Source organism: Phyllobates terribilis, unplaced genomic scaffold (assembly GCF_046119375.1).
Source record: "Phyllobates terribilis strain yellow unplaced genomic scaffold, ASM4611937v1 Scaffold_35__1_contigs__length_13245226, whole genome shotgun sequence".
NCBI classification, from domain to species: Eukaryota; Metazoa; Chordata; class Amphibia; order Anura; family Dendrobatidae; genus Phyllobates; species Phyllobates terribilis.
In genome coordinates, this window is record NW_027362795.1 from 9918005 (window position 1) to 9934555 (window position 16551).

General features: G+C 46.9%; 1 protein-coding gene across 1 annotated transcript; it reads right to left on the reverse strand.

The window, feature by feature from the left end:
* Positions 1-682: 682 nt before the first annotated feature.
* LOC141182673 (gastrula zinc finger protein XlCGF66.1-like) lies at positions 683-14440 on the reverse strand. The gene is made up of 6 exons (XM_073660827.1): positions 14385-14440; positions 1853-2002; positions 1544-1723; positions 1338-1461; positions 1157-1254; positions 683-959 (listed from the first exon to the last, which is right to left on the reverse strand). Exons 2-6 carry the CDS (start codon positions 1922-1924, stop codon positions 861-863), a joined length of 573 nt encoding a protein of 190 aa, XP_073516928.1. The 5' UTR covers positions 1925-2002; positions 14385-14440; the 3' UTR covers positions 683-860.
* Between the last annotated feature and the right edge of the window lie 2111 nt (positions 14441-16551).

Consider the following 16551-nt stretch of genomic DNA (forward strand, 5'->3'; position numbering starts at 1 on the left):
CAATAACACATCTACTGAAATTATCAAACTCAACAGTCTTCATCAGTAAAAATGAGTAACTAGTGGTGAAACCTCTCTGGGGTAATTAGAGTATGGGGCTCGGTGGCTCTTGGCAATCTAAACCAGGGCTGGAGCCATGCCAACACACCTCCTGCAGGCGTGAATAGATGTATATTACAGCCATCAGCCACGCACAGCTTAGAGATATATCATGGCACAGGTGTAATGTTTTCTGTTCAGTTTATCACAATCCTGTTTGAAGTTAGTCGGTTTTAAAAGAAATTGAAAAGTCAGAATAAAGGGAAACTCTGTTGTTATTGTACAGAAATTCACACTTGTCCCTCTCTGCACATTTAATGTTGTCGATCATAAAGGTGAAGTTTGGCCAGAAAGACTGGACCGGGTCTTGTAGGGACCATATGAGCACATTCAGCAGCACAGAAGGGAGAGAAGGTAGATTCATCCAATAAGATATCAGGGTTCTAGGAAGCCAACACCATCATTACCCTCCGCTTTCTCTTACAGGGTCATCATAGTATTTTTCTTCAAGTGATTTTCTCACTTGTCAGCACATTCTGCGTACGCTGTTATTTGGCTTTGTAGTTTACAGATCTGCGCAGGTAACGGTCAGCATCTCCTAATCCCAGGGGGTAGGTGGATCCTCCAGGTTGTAAATTCTATAGAAAAGGGCTTTCACAATTTCCCAAAGTAAATTGAACATTTTCGGATGGAGGAGAATGTTATGCTCCAGCGGCAAAATGGTGATCACACGATTGTGATACGGCCGGACTATACCACTGATAAAGCAGCCACAGCCGGTGACTGAGAAGAATCTGTGACTTCTCTGCATTTAGTGGTCACTACTCACCTGGGTAGTCATATGTAGGAATCTCCTCTTTACACCGCTCATCACCCCTCACATATGTCTCTGTAGTATTAATATGGGTCAGATCTTCACCCTGAAACAAATATTGTAAAAGTCACAAACAGATGAGAAGTCACATCTATGATCAGCTCTAATCCTGCCATCTCCACTGTTCTCATTACACAAGTATAAAACATATAATACTGGTGGATAAAACAAGACTGAATACAAGACCTTCACAGCCGTCTACACATCATAGGGGAGATCTCATGACACCTTCTCTCCATCTACCTGATGATCCTGAGGAACATTGGGGTCTTCTTGTTTACAGTCCTGTAGAAGAAGACGACGGGGACATCTCTCTGGTGTTGTCCTCTTACTGGATAGATCTGGAGGAAACACATACAGGGACTGAATTCATTCTTTACATACAGATAATTATAGGCCGTGTGTATTTAGTCCTGTCTATTACCTGGAGATGTGAGGGGCTGGGGAACCTCCATCATGACATCCTTGTACAGATCTTTGTGTCCTTCTAAATACTCCCACTCTTCCATGGAGAAATAGACAGTGACATCCTGACACCTTATAGGAACCTGACACATACAATGATACAGTCATCCCTTGATCCCTTCATAGCATTACTGTATAAAGTCCCAGCATTCCCAGCAGTGTCACCTCTCCAGTCAGCAGCTCAATCATCTTGTAGGTGAGTTCTAGGATCTTCTGGTCATTGATGTTCTCGTGTATCAGGGGATGAGGTGGAGGCCCTGTGATTGGGCTCAGGGGTCTTCCCCATCCCTCAGACACAGGGTCCTGACAGCGCTCACTAGAGGTCTTCTTCACTACTGTGTAATCCTGGTTATGGAGAGACACATTAATAAATCTCACTCCAGACATTTCCAGAGTCCTCACCTCTCCAGTTCTGTCCATTTGGTATTCCCATAGATAAGAATGATGTAATGTGACATCATCAGAGTCTCTCACCTCTCCAGTAAGCCGGAAGAGGATCTCTAGGGTGAGGTGTAATAACCTCTCCGCCATCTTGTCTCTGTCCATAACTATCTTTGATGGGTAAATCAGGAAAATTCTCTTATATAGAAGATCTTCACTGCGAGGATCCAATATTGTAGAGAGCTGAATGAGAAGAAGATGAGCCGATGTAACATTATAAAAATCCTGTGTAATAATACAATTACTGGAGATAATAAGGGGAAACATATGAGGAGATTTATTATTTTACAGTGTTTAGTTTTTGTCTTTACATCTACTAATAAAACCTATATATTTTAGGCCACAGATAACAAGCAATTTCTTCCTCGGAGTCTGCAGCTGAATACGTTTCTCATAGACTCACTGTCAGGGAAATATTGAGAAAATATTAACAATTTCTCCCAAACCCCTCTTCCCTCTCACCCCTCCCTTATCCACCATTTGGACCAACTGTTTCCATGCAATTTAACACACACACAGCAGAAGTCACTTGTAGACAAATGAAGCACAAAAGGTGCTACTGACCCACTTAACATACGAATGCATCTCCTCTTAGCACAGACCTGGGATAGATTGACACCTTCCAGCAGGGGCAGAGATTGAAGGAAAACTCATTTAGGCTTCAAAGGGGTTTAACACAAACTCCAGGATGTCCGGAGCTGATACGAAATAAGAAATATTGGAAGTTCCATAACTCCGCTAATAATGGGACCCATATTTTTAGTGGCAAGGTCAGCCAAGGAACAATATGCTTATTTTTTCGTAGTTGTGAGCCCCTCCGGGGTGCAAAAGTAACAAAATAACAGACTGCAACTATGTCATATGTGGTCTCTAAAGGAAGGTAAATTCATAACTGAAAAAATGGTATTACTTCCGGGCTTCTGCGATCAACCAACAATAAGTTATCGCAAAAGCCAGATATCCTAATAAAAATATGGAGGCTGGAGACCAGCCCACGTAATGTCATCCTAGAAGCTGTGTGGTCATGTCTCCCCTTAAGCATAAAATAATCCACGGAGGATGGATGAGTATTCATTGCCAGGGGGGTATGGAGACGATAATAAACAGATCTTGTTCGATAACAGTCAAATCAATAAGTGGGGCGCCCCCCTCCGGCTAAACGGAATTGTCTCTGCGATATGTTTATTAAGCAAGTCTTCTTTAATCCTGTTTATATTGTGTACCTGTATATTCTGTACTGTATTGTCCCCTTTGTAAAATCCTAGTATATTTTTCATAACACTGCCTTCATTTTGGATTAAATATAAAATGTAATAGTCCTGTTTCTCTTGCTCTGTAATCGTTCCCTCCCCCGAAGCCATAAACGCTACCAGAACGCAGGTGTCAAACCAGGCCTGTATTATATTTCAAATCTGGACGGTGGTGGCAGCGAATAATAATAATTGGGTTATGGTGAAGCTGACAGTGACCGTACGGGGGCGTATACACATATCCCGACAGAGTGACGGCAATGGTGAGAGATTGTGTGATCTTCCCGGTGTCGTCTCTTTGTGAGTTCCTGACACTCACCTTCCATAAAGCTAATTCTCGTCTCATTTTCCGACACTGGAATTGGCATTCGCAATAGTGCAGGAGATATTCATTACAAGTGACATGAGAAATAACTACTTCATGATGAGGCAACATCTTCTACTACGGCTCTAAAACCATATTTGGCCAGAGTTCGTCACTGACTACATCTCCACCGGCCGTCTATATGAATGTTTCCTGTCTTCCCCAGACTGTAATCTTTTAGCAAGTCAGATCTCATGTCTGATTCACACACAGAAGTTTGAGGCTTTTATAAAAGCTGTTTTGTTTGCACAAACACCGCGGACAGAAATGATTTGATACTAAAGTCTACATGTGCAGTGTATTATGGGGTTTACTTCTGGCCTTAGGCTTTCCTATATTACAAGAAAAAACCCAGAAAAAAAACAGATATTAAAATGTTTCAAAAGAAAATTGCCACCAACAATGCTTGTAAAAAAAAAAAAACATGCAAAAAGCAGAAGACACATTGCCACTTTTAAACATTCGTTTTTGTTCTCATACAAATTCTTTTGGGCACCAGAACATAAATGTACACTGCAAGGCTGGCACAGTTGCAGCTGCAATAAAATCCCTGGCAGTTTAACCACTTGCTCCTGCAAAAAGCAAACATGGCATCTAAGAAGGTTTAACAGAGTTCGACTGATTGCCCCTCCTCCCCCAAGTGCTCAATAGTATGGGGCTGCCTAGTTCCTACAATACTAATGTCTAATAATGGTGTCTGGTCCTGCAATGTACGAAAGTCTATTAGGACGGGCCAAAGGCAGCATTCAATAAATTACCTTTTAATGCCCGACTAAAGCTGCATGATAGCACTGATTTCGAGGGGTTTGGTCAACTATATAATGTATTTGGGGGCCTTCCGACAGATGATGTCAGGGCAGAGAAGGATGTATGATCCTGAATTTCAGAGGCTAATCCGTTTGTTCTTCCTGTAGATAATCCTCTGCTAGTGGAGTCTGGAGGTGACTCTTTCATACAGACCACAGGAAAGCTGGAATATTTGTGTGTATGGGGGAGTCTGGAGAGATAGCCGTCTGCCAAATGACTGTTCAGTCAACACTTATCTCATGTGTATGGGGACGTTAGTATTACACTGACAGGCAGTGATAATACACGGCACTACAGTAGTACAGTGCATCACCGGAGCGATCAGAGGCTTGTATGTTGTATGATCGTACTAAGGAGAGTTGTTTAAAAACGTTTATAAAAAAAAGGTTTAAAAAGTTTTAAAGTGAAAATATCCCAGTTTTAGCAAAAATAAATATTCATCACTATAGAGAAAACATGCATATAATGGTAAAATGGAGAGGGAGGTCAGCTCACTGTTTATTCAATGTACCTTGTCTGAAGATCACCGCATGGAGCCGCCCTGGTCAGGGACATTTCAAGGTTCAAGTAGAGAAAGGAGGAGAGATGGATTCTCCAGCATTGTCTATATTGTTAAAACCTCACATTTATTGTGAATTCATAAAAACTGTTGTGATGGCATACCACCAAGTGCCGACCAAACCAATGCTTATTCCTGATTTGTAACATGTGAGTCTCTGTGATACTTTTATATCCTTCCCTTTCCTGGGTGTCCATTGATTACTGAGCACTTCCCAGACAATTTAACCCTGTATTGTATGATAGAAAAAGATAATACACAAATACAACTCATGCATGAGACATTCAATAAAATCACTGGAAATCAAAGACAAATACAATTAATTGTACTGTAATATTAATCCTGTCTGATGTTTATTCCCTGTGGGGCTCAAGTTTGTAATTTAAATATCCAATATGACTTTCTATTTAAGATTTTTCTTTTCATATCTCCACCTCTTAATGGTTTATAAACCTTTTCTATTCCTAATATCTGAAGGATCTGATATCCCCTTTATGTTTTTGTGAAAAGCGTCTTGAAACCACAGATTGGTTTAATGCTGTGGGATTGATTGCGTCAGATAAATGTCTTCTAATACATGTTTATAGCAGATCTGACGTGCATCCCACATATTGCTGTTAACTCTCTATACACTCTATTAAATAGATGACCCCTATAGTGTCACAATTGATGAAATTGTGTATTGCAAATTGCTGTCCCGTTAGGTTTTCTGCAAATGTGTCGGTTTTATTAACATAGTCGCATGCTTTACAGGATGTATGTCCACATATATATATATACATATATATATATATACACATATATATATATATATATATACTAGCCATTGAGCCCGTTCTACGCCCGGGTGGCGAGCATTTTTATTGGTATATGGTCTCCCATGCTGGTATGGTGCTGCCCCCCATCCTGGTATTTCTGCTGCCCCCATCCTGGTATTTGTGCTACCCTCATCCCTATCCTGGTATGCATGGCACCCCTCACCCCCAATCCTGGTGCATGGCACCCCTCACCCCCAATCCTGGTGCATGGCACCCCTCACCCCCAATCTGGCTATGCATGGCACCCCTCACTCCCAATCCGGGTATGCATGGGACTCCTCACCCCCAATCCTGGTGCATGGCACCCCTCACCCCCAATCTGGCTATGCATGGCACCCCTCACTCCCAATCCTGGTATGCATGGCACCCCCTCACCAGCAATCCTGGTATGCATGGCACCCCCTCACCCCCAATCCTGGTATGCATGGCACCCCTCATCCCAATCCTGGTATGCATAGCACCCCTCATTCCAAATCTGGTATACATGGCACCCCTCATCCCAATCCTGGTATGTATGGCACCCAATCTCTCATCCTGGTATGCATGGCTTCCTCATCCCCAAACCTGGTATGCATGGCACCCCTCATCCCCAATCCTGGTATGCATGGCACCCCTCATCCCCAATCCTGGTATGCATGGCACCCCTCATCCCCAATCCTGGTATGCATGGCACCCCTCATCCCCAATCCTGGTATGCATGGCACCCCTCATCCCCAATCCTGGTATGCGTGGTCCCCTCACCTTCCAATCCTGGTATGCGTGGCCCCCTCACCTCCCAAACCTGGTATGCGTGGTCCCCTCACCCGCCAATCCTGGTATGCGTGGCCCCCTCACCCCCCAATCCTGGTATGCGTGGCCTCCTCACCCCCCAATCCTGGTATGTGTGGCTCCCTCATCCCTTTCACGCTGCACACATACAAAAAAAAAAAACACAAACTCACCTTTCTTCCCTATGCTCCAGAGCTGTGGTGCTCTGTTCTGCCGGAGGCCGGGTGAGGAGTGTGGCGCCGGAGTAAAAAACGTGCCCATACCACGCTGTCCGGCGCCATTTTGCTGAAGACACACTGCGAATGTGTCTTCAGTAAAATGGCACCTGATAGCGCTATGCACATGCGCCGATTCCGACGCCTTCACTCCTGCCCCGGCTCCTCCCGGTCAGGTAAGTATGCAAGTATGACGCCGGAGATTGCGGTATGCGTTCAGTGCCTACACACTCCTCTTACCTGTAATGGCTCCATGCGTTCTTCTGTCTGGAGCCAGACTGTGCAGGCGTGTCGCGCTTGCGCAGTCTATAGAGGATTCAGACAGAGGGACGCTTGTACGATTATATTATAGATATATTCTTTATTTTTATATAGTGCCAACATTTTCCGCAGCGCTTTACATACATTATCATCGCTGTCCTCATTGGGGCTCACAATCTAAATAAAAAAAAAACCCTAACCAAGGATAACCAAGTCACATTGCGTTTGGTATTTGTTTCTTAAAAAAACTCGGTGAAAGTTTTCCGCCTAGTTTAGAAGCCTTTTTGAATACAAAACTCAAACAAAATATGTAAAAGAATTTACAAAGTCTGGAGGATGGATCTCAGACATCGAAAAAATTAAGTTTGAAAGAGATATCAAAGACAACGAGTCAAATTCAATTTACACATGGAAATGAAACAAACCAAGAGCTACTGTTCTGAAATACAAGTCACACAACAAATTCAAAGGAAATAGAGGAGAGCGGAGGTCAACTTCACAAATCCCAATGTGTCCATGGGTTAATCTAATTATAATTCTCTGAGGACTTATCTGATGGATCAGTGGGATCAACTAAAGACAGAACAAAAATAAATTCTCAAGTATTCCCCACAATTCAGCACAAAACAACGGGCGGGCTGAAAGCACAAACGTGCCCGGACATGTGCGTTCCACGCCGGAGCGCATAATGGTTTTGGATTGCATTCCACCAACATAGGATTTTTCTGTCTCTGAGATCAGTGTCATGGGAGACTAAAAACAAGTATTGTGCATCCCATCATGCAATAAGCATGTAGATATACTTTATCACTACATAAGATATGGGATGATGGCCCACAGTATATTCCTAAATGGTCAAATTTGACCTCTATTGCACAATTAGAGATACACAAGAATCACCACACTTGTTAATTACAAAATAGTATAAGTGGAATAATTGATAAGAAATAATTCTGATATAGAAGCTCAGATATCTCGATGAAGTACAACAATATGTGAACCTCATTCACAGGGCACTGAGTAGCAATGGGTAGAGTATACAATCCAAAAATGTAATCCAGAATGGGGCTGTATTCACTCAAAATAGGCAGAGGAAATTTGCTCATTGTGTCCCTTAGGGGCCAGTGAATCCAGTTTGGAAATCCACTGACTTTCTTTTTTGAGGGTACATCTGTTGTGATCACCTCCTCTCACATTGGGTTTAACCATCTCAATGATACAAAAGGAGATGTCTCCGGTTTGATCTCAATGTATACTGTACATGTGTCTCGCTAATGGGGTGTCCCAACCAAGGCGTATACTGCCCAAATGCCGTTGACCCAACTTGCCCTCCACTCTGACCGAATGGAGATCCAGCTTTCCGATCATCCTGACCGGTTCGGGGTACATTTTCCCCACTCCTCTAACAGGCTATGGGTACCTTCCTCCCATACTCCTGACAGACAGGGGGACACACCTTTCTTTTACCTTGCCCAGTTGTGGGGCCTACCCTTCCTGCCATCATTTTTACCTTGGGAGCCATGCTCACTAGGGGGCAGCTACGACCGGCCATGTCACAGTCCATCGTGACACTGGTCACCGACACGGAACCACTTTCCCTATGATCCTCATGTTTCTCCCCATCCCTGCTCATCACCTCGGGAGCTGTGCTAGTCATGGGACAGCTACCATTGACCATGTCACTATCTGGAGGGACACTGGTCACCCGCACGGGACAACCTGCTAACTGGTGTGTCCGTGCCTGCTCCCCTTGCCCATAGCACTTATGCTGGCTCGCTTTAGGGGATCCTCAGCAGCATCACCAAGCAGGGTGAGGTGGCTGAATTCCCATTAACACAACATACATTTTTATTATGCATGAAATTGACATTATTGTCATTACCGTCAATTGACATTATTGACAGTGGCATTACATGACATATCAGATCTGGGAGGGTGGTCAGGGATGTATCTGGCAATCAACCGTCCCAGATCAGTTCCCAATAGCACATTAGTGGGGAGAATCTCCAACACCCCCACTTCCCTTAACCCCCTCCCCGCACCCAAGTCCAGAAAAACTCGGGCTATCGGCAAACACCCCCAAACCCGGTGACAGTCAGGGTCTTCCCAGCAATGAGTTCCTCTGGTAACACGAACTAAGGGTGGATGATGGTACATTCTGCGCCAGTGTTTTTAAGGTCAACAGTAACGGTGTTGTCCACAGTAACAGGTTGTAAGTTTTCCCGGGCCCTGCCAACCGCCCCACCCACAAAAAGAATGGCTGCAGTAGGTCCTGGGGCCTCAGGTGTGGTGCTCATCTTCTGCCTCTCCAGGCAGACAAGGCTTGTGTGACCCGTTTGGTCACAAACATAACACTTATGGGAGTCAAATGCAGGCCAGGTGCTGGAAGATGGGGCAGAACCCGCTGAGGGCTTACCCCCTTTCCAGCTGGCGGCGGCTGACTTCCGCACCTCTGGTGTGCGGTTGGCCTTATAGGCATCTGCAATCTGGGCGGCTTTGGCAGCCTCCTTTGGCTCCCGGTCAAGCACAAACTGTCGAATTTGCACTGGGCAAAGACGAACAAACTGGTCGTTCGTCATCAGATCCTTCAGGTCCTCGAAGGTGGTAACTGACAGTCCTTGGACCCACTGCTCAAAGTTGGTCCTGAGCCCATCCACCACGTCACTGTAGCTGTCATGTGGTCCACGCTGGAGGGCTCTGAACTTTTTCCAGTAAACCTCCGGAGTCAGCTGGTACTTTTTTATCCCAGCCTGCTTGACGGCCTCATAGTCTCCATCTTGTTTTCGAATTAGAGAAGCAAACACCTCCAGAGCTTTTCCTTGGTGCCCTGGAGTTAAATACCTGGCCCACTGGGCTTCAGGCAGCTGGTACTGTCTGCAGGCTTTTTCAAATCCTCAGAGAAATGTGTTCAAGTCCCCGTCCTTTTCCATTACAGGAAAATGCTCCGGACGGGGTTTAAAGCAGTTGGTGTTGCCGGTCTCATTGCCCGATGCGGTGGATTTCGGCAGCTGGATTCGGGCTAACTCCAGCTGGTAGCGCTGCTCATCTTGCCACTTTCGCTCAACAGCTTCTCGATCAGCTTGGGCCTGTCGCTCAGCAGCCTCTCGGTCAGCTTGGGCCTGTTGCTCAGCAGCCTCTCGGTCAGCTTGGGCCTGTTGCTCAGCTCTCTCAGCCTCAGCCTGTTGCTCAGCAGCGTCTCGATCAGCTTGGGCCTGTCGCTCACCTTTCTCAGCCTCAGCCTGTAGCTCAGCAGCCTCTCGGTCAGCTTCGGCTCGTTGCTCTGCTCGCTCCTGGAATTTCAGGACCAGCTGCAGTTGTCCATCACGATTGTCTGCGGTGAGCAGCTCCAAGGCCATCTGCAGGTGGGGGTCCACACTACCCTGACTGCGGGTCTGGCTGGCAATCACAGGTGGGAACCCTGCAGCAGCACTATCCGGGTCTTGGCTGGCCACCCCATCATCCGAGCTCTGCAGCACCTTGCAACAGTTCAGCAATCATTTGGTGCCTGGTTTTGCCTGTCGGGTCAATCTGTCTCAGCTCACAGAGAGCAGTGAGAGTCTCCTTTGACTGCTGGTGATACCAGGGCTCTTCACGTGTAGCCATCATTGCCAAATAAAAGATAGGACAGAAAAACAAGAGAAGGGGAGGGGATGCAACTGCTATACGTACAGTAATGTCCCAAATAAAAAAATATTAAAACACTGACTCTTATTTCTTAAAAATCTGCACAGTATTCTCGCAAGAACCGTGTAAGTTTTCAGTGACAGGAATGATTGCTCAATCCAACCACTGATGTTCTGTAATATCCCACCGCTTGCCACCAATTTGTCAGGGTTCAGCAGCGACGACACCGGGGAGATCACACAATATCTCACCGTTGCCGTCACTCTGTCCGGATTTCGTCAGGGAGTGGGGACTACATAGGTATCGGCAAGCGACCAGTGAGCGTATGGCATCACATCTCCGGATTCCAACGCATGGAATATGTGTATATGCCTCTGTACGGTCACTGTCAGCTTCACAATAGCCCAATTAATATTATTCGCTGCCACCACCCTCCAGATTTGAAATATAATACAGGCCTGGGGGGAAGCCTGCGTTCTGGTAGCGTATGGCTTCATGGAAGGGAACAATTACAGCACAAAAGAAACAGCACTATTATATTTTATATTTAAACCAAAAGGGAGGCAGTGTTATGAAAAATATACAAGATTTTACAAAAGGGGACAATACAATACATAAGCAGTTACACAAAATAAACAGGATTAAAGAAGACTTACTATATCTATCACTGAGATGATTCAATATAGGTGGAGGGGAGACACTCAGCAGAATCTGTTGCTATAATAAATATATACTCCCGCAATGAATTCTACTCTAACCTCAGCAGATTATTTTATGCTGCTGAAGGGAAAGACCTGCCCACACACCCCTTGGATGACATCAAGGGGGCTGGTCTCCAGCCTTCATATCTTTATTAGATATCTGATTTTTGTGATAACTTATCGTCGGTTGATCATAGAGACCTGAAAGTGATACAATTTTTTCCGTTATGATTTTACCTTTCTCCAGAGACCTCACACGGTATAGCTGCGATCTGTTATTTTGGGACTTTTGCGCCACAACCCCCCAAGGGGCTTACAGAGACAGGAAAATATCCATATCGTTCCCTAGCTGACTCTGTCACTAAAAATATGGGTCCCATCATTATCAGAATTATGAAACTTTAGTTATTCCATATTTCGCTTTGACTCTGAAGATCCTGCAGTCTTTGTTAAACCCCTTTTGAGCCTAAACGAGCCATTTCCTCTTTCCTTCCATCTCTGCTCCTATGCTGGAAGGTGTCAATCTATCCCAGGTCTGTGCCAAGAGGAGATGCATTCGTATGTTAAGTAGAATAGTCTACTGAGCTTCTTGTACTTGTATTTGCATACCAACAGCTGCGTGGAGTGTCAGCTCTCCTCTGGTGACAAATGGTGGATAAGGGAGGGATGAAGAGGGGTTTCAGGGATAGAGAGAAATTGTTAATACTTTCTCAAAATTTTCCTGACAGAAACTATACACTAAATGGTCCCTAACTGACCGACCCTTTCTGAAAGTTATCATGGGAGTAGATCCTACAGCACCCCTCAGGTCCGGTTCAGCCACAAGTATATCCCAGTGTTTTCTGAGGATATGAAAGATACAGTCACTCTGATGGTTGTAAGTTTTTCTTACTCGTGTTGTCCAATCTTTTTCTTGGTCTCTTGGTTAGGTAAGGAGAAGTGTCTGTCTCTCCCATTTTTCTGCAAACGATGATGCAGAATCCAAAATGTAACAGGTGTACCCTTTTTCCCTGAATCTGATGTTCAGGTCTATTGCCTGTATATTAAAATCTGTGACATTAGAGCAGTACCCAACCGTAAAAACTGGCCCTTGGGTATTCCTCTTTTTATGGGGATGGGGTGGTGGCTATCCCACTTCAATAGTTTATTAGTGCTTGAAGGTTGATGGTAGATGAGTGTCCCTAGGGTCCCATTGTAATCCTTCTTGATTAGTACATCCAGGAAAGGCAACTGGTAATAATTAAACTCTGATATAAATCTCAACCCCACTCTATTGATGTTGAGTTCCCTGACAAATTCAAAAGATTGTTCACTCGTCCCTGACCAGATGATAAAAATGTAGTCAATATATTTGTACCATACCCCAATATATGGATGTCATCACTTATCATCATCCCCGAATATTGTGGATTCCTCCCACCAGTCCAGGGATAAGTTAGCATATGAGGGGGCACAGCGGCTCCCCATCGCAGTACTCATGAGCTGGAGGAAGTACTTCCTGTCAAAAAGAGTAATAGCGAATTTTAGAAGATCCTTCATGAAGTCATTATGTCTGCTACACTCTACTGATCTCGATTTCAAGAAATGTCTTACTCCTCTGATATCATCCTCATGCGGTATATTACTGTACAAAGCCTCAATATCTAGTAAGGCCTGCTCCCCTACATGCATGTATACATGCTCGAGGGTCTACATGTAGGGGAGCAGGCAAAGGGAAAACCAACTCCAGAGGGATTATTCCAACTGCAGGACCTCAGACGCTACTATGGGAACATTATACTGTGTGGGGGCATCATACATACTGCATAAGGGGCATAATGGGGGCATTATACTGTGTGGGGGGCATCATACATCCTGTATAAGGGGCATAATGGGGGCATTACACTGTGTGGGGGGCATCATACATCCTGCATAAGGGGCATAATGGGGGCATTACACTGTGTGGGGGGCATCATACATACTGCCTAAGGGGCATAATGGGGGCATAACACTGTGTGGGGGCATCATACATACAGCATAAGGGGCATAATGGGGGCATTACACTGTGTGGGGGCATCATACATACTGCATAAGGGGCATAATGGGGGCATTATACTGTGTGGGGGGCATCATACATCCTGTATAAGGGGCATAATGGGGGCATTACACTGTGTGGGGGGCATCATACATCCTGCATAAGGGGCATAATGGGGGCATTACACTGTGTGGGGGGCATCATACATACTGCCTAAGGGGCATAATGGGGGCATAACACTGTGTGGGGGCATCATACATACAGCATAAGGGGCATAATGGGGGCATTACACTGTGTGGGGGCATCATACATACTGCATAAGGGGCATAATGGGGGCATTACACTGTGTGGGGGCATCATACATCCTGCATAAGGGGCATAATGGGGGCATCACACATCCTGCATAAGGGGGGCATTACACTGTGGGGGGCATCACACATCCTGCATAAGGGGCATAATGGGGGCATTACACTGTGGGGGGCATCATACATCCTGCATAAGGGGCATAATGGGGGCATTACACTGTGGGGGGCATCATACATCCTGCATAAGGGGCATAATGGGGGCATTACACTGTGGGGCATCATACATCCTGCATAAGGGGCATAATGGGGGCATTACACTGTGGGGGGCATCATACATCCTGCATAAGGGGCATAATGGGGGCATTACACTGTGGGGGGCATCATACATCCTGCATAAGGGGCATAATGGGGGCATTACACTGTGGGGGGCATCATACATCCTGCATAAGGGGCATAATGGGGGCATTACACTGTGGGGGGCATCATACATCCTGCATAAGGGGCATAATGGGGGCATTACACTGTGGGGGGCATCATACATCCTGCATAAGGGGCATAATGGGGGCATTACACTGTGGGGGGCATCATACATCCTGCATAAGGGGCATAATGGGGGCATTACACTGTGGGGGGCATCATACATCCTGCATAAGGGGCATAATGGGGCCATTACACTGTGGGGCCAGTAAAGGGGTCCTGTACTATGAGAACAATACGTTTCCCCCCTTCCTGTCTCCATAGTTGGGTCGTATGTATCTATTACAGGAAACAGAACAAAAACCTTATGATTCTTATAAAGGGGAAAAACAAGACCCCAAAAGAGTCTCCGTGATGAAGGGGTTAATGCCCCCTGCACCCAGTAATGGGGTCTCCACATACCTCCACCTGCAGAGCCGCCACCACATATATGGCTGCTCTGTGCGCACAGGAGCTGTGATGAGGTCACAGGAGGGGAGGAGTCAGGGGTCACATGATCAGGGGCCTCAGTGGATGCAGGACTCTGCTGTGCTGGTTGTCATGCTGCTGGATGAGCTGAAGTTTATGTGTGGGGTCAGGAGGGGTTTACAGTGTGGATGTAGCAGAGCCGCGCGTGTACGAGGTGTACGGAGCAGAGCCGCGTGTGTACGAGGTGTACGGAGCAGAGCCGAGTGTGTACGAGGCGTACGGAGCAGAGCCGCGTGTGTACGAGGTGTACGGAGCGGAGCCACGTGTGTACGAGGTGTACGGAGCGGAGCCGCGTGTGTACGAGGTGTACGGAGCAGAGCCGCGTATGTACGAGGTGTACGGAGCGGAGCCGTGTGTACGAGGTGTACGGAGCGGAGCCGTGTGTGTACGAGGCGTACGGAGCGGAGCCGTGTGTGTACGAGGCGTACGGAGCGGAGCCGTGTGTACGAGGTGTACGGAGCGGAGCCGTGTGTGTACGAGGTGTACGGAGCGGAGCCGCGTGTGTACGAGGTGTACGGAGCAGAGCCGCGTATGTACGAGGTGTACGGAGCGGAGCCGCGTGTGTACGAGGTGTACGGAGCGGAGCCGTGTGTACGAGGTGTACGGAGCGGAGCCGCGTGTGTACGAGGTGTACGGAGCGGAGCCGCGCGTGTACGAGGTGTACGGAGCGGAGCCGCGCGCGTACGAGGTGTACGGAGCGGAGCCGCGCGCGTACGAGGTGTACGGAGCGGAGCCGCGCGCGTACGAGGCGTACGGAGCGGAGCCGCGCGCGTACGAGGCGTACGGAGCGGAGCCGCGCGCGTACGAGGCGTACGGAGCGGAGCCGCGCGCGTACGAGGCGTACGGAGCGGAGCCGCGCGCGTACGAGGCGTACGGAGCGGAGCCGCGCGTGTACGAGGTGTATGGAGCGGAGCCGCGTGTGTATGGAGCAGAGCCGCGTGTGTACGAGGCGTGCGGAGCTGAGCCGGGCGTGTACGAGGCGTGCGGAGCGGAGCCGGGCATGTACGAGGTGTGCGGAGCTGGGCGTGTACGGGCCGTGCGGAGCGGAGCCGGGCATGTACGAGGTGTACGAGGCGTGCGGAGCGGAGCCGGGCGTGTACGAGGCGTGCGGAGCGGAGCTGGGCGTGTACGAGGTGTATGGAGCGGAGCCGGGTGTGTACGAGGCGTGCGGAGCCGGGCATGTACGAGGCATACGGAGCGGATGCTGCCCCTCTCCAGGAGCGATCACAGCAGCTCGGCATGAGACTTTCTTGTACTACACTGACCGTCCTGACAGAACACAGCTCGTCAGGACATAGCCCCGACCTCCAGCGACAGCCGGACAGTCCCATTGGATCGGGGACGGTTGGGGGGTTTCTGTATATAAGTTGTGTGTGATAATTGTAGAATTATTAATGTCTTAGCATAAAAGGATGGACCTGAGTGTTTGTGCCGGGGTCCACATGCATGGAGGGGTTGAGGCGGTGCTGGCTGTATTATGCAGACGGCATCTGCCTGTAACAGTAGTAACCAGAAACTACTAGAAACTCTGCACCAAAATGAAGCAAATCCTTATTCTGGGACCTTCGCCTTGTACGTAACACCCCCGGATCCGGTACAAGGCGGGCCGATGTTCTCATTTATGTCATTTTCTGCTTAAGGTTCTGCGGTTTTCTGGCCAACTATAAAAAAGAAAAAGCGTAAAACAATATTTGTTTCTGCTGCATTGACATAAGTACAATCTTTCATAACATATAAATCTATTACACGTCGGGTCAATGCTGTAAAGGACAGTAAAGTGCCAGGGTTGTGGTTGTGGTTTTTGGGGTCACTCTACTTCCCTCCCAAAAATGCAATCAGAAACTTGTAACTACTGATCTCTCCACAAGAAGAAGCCGACAACTCCATCAATGGGATCATTTTATAAAATTAGGTCTTCGCAAGATGAAAATGGTCTCACAAACCACATTTTTTTTTTAAATGTTCATAAAAAAAAAACAAAGAAACAAAAATAATAACCTTACTTTGATTTTTCCCCCATTTTTCAATACTTTATGTGGTAAATTGAATGTTGTCGTTCCAAAGAACAACTAGTCCCACAAAACACAAGCCCTCCGTCTGT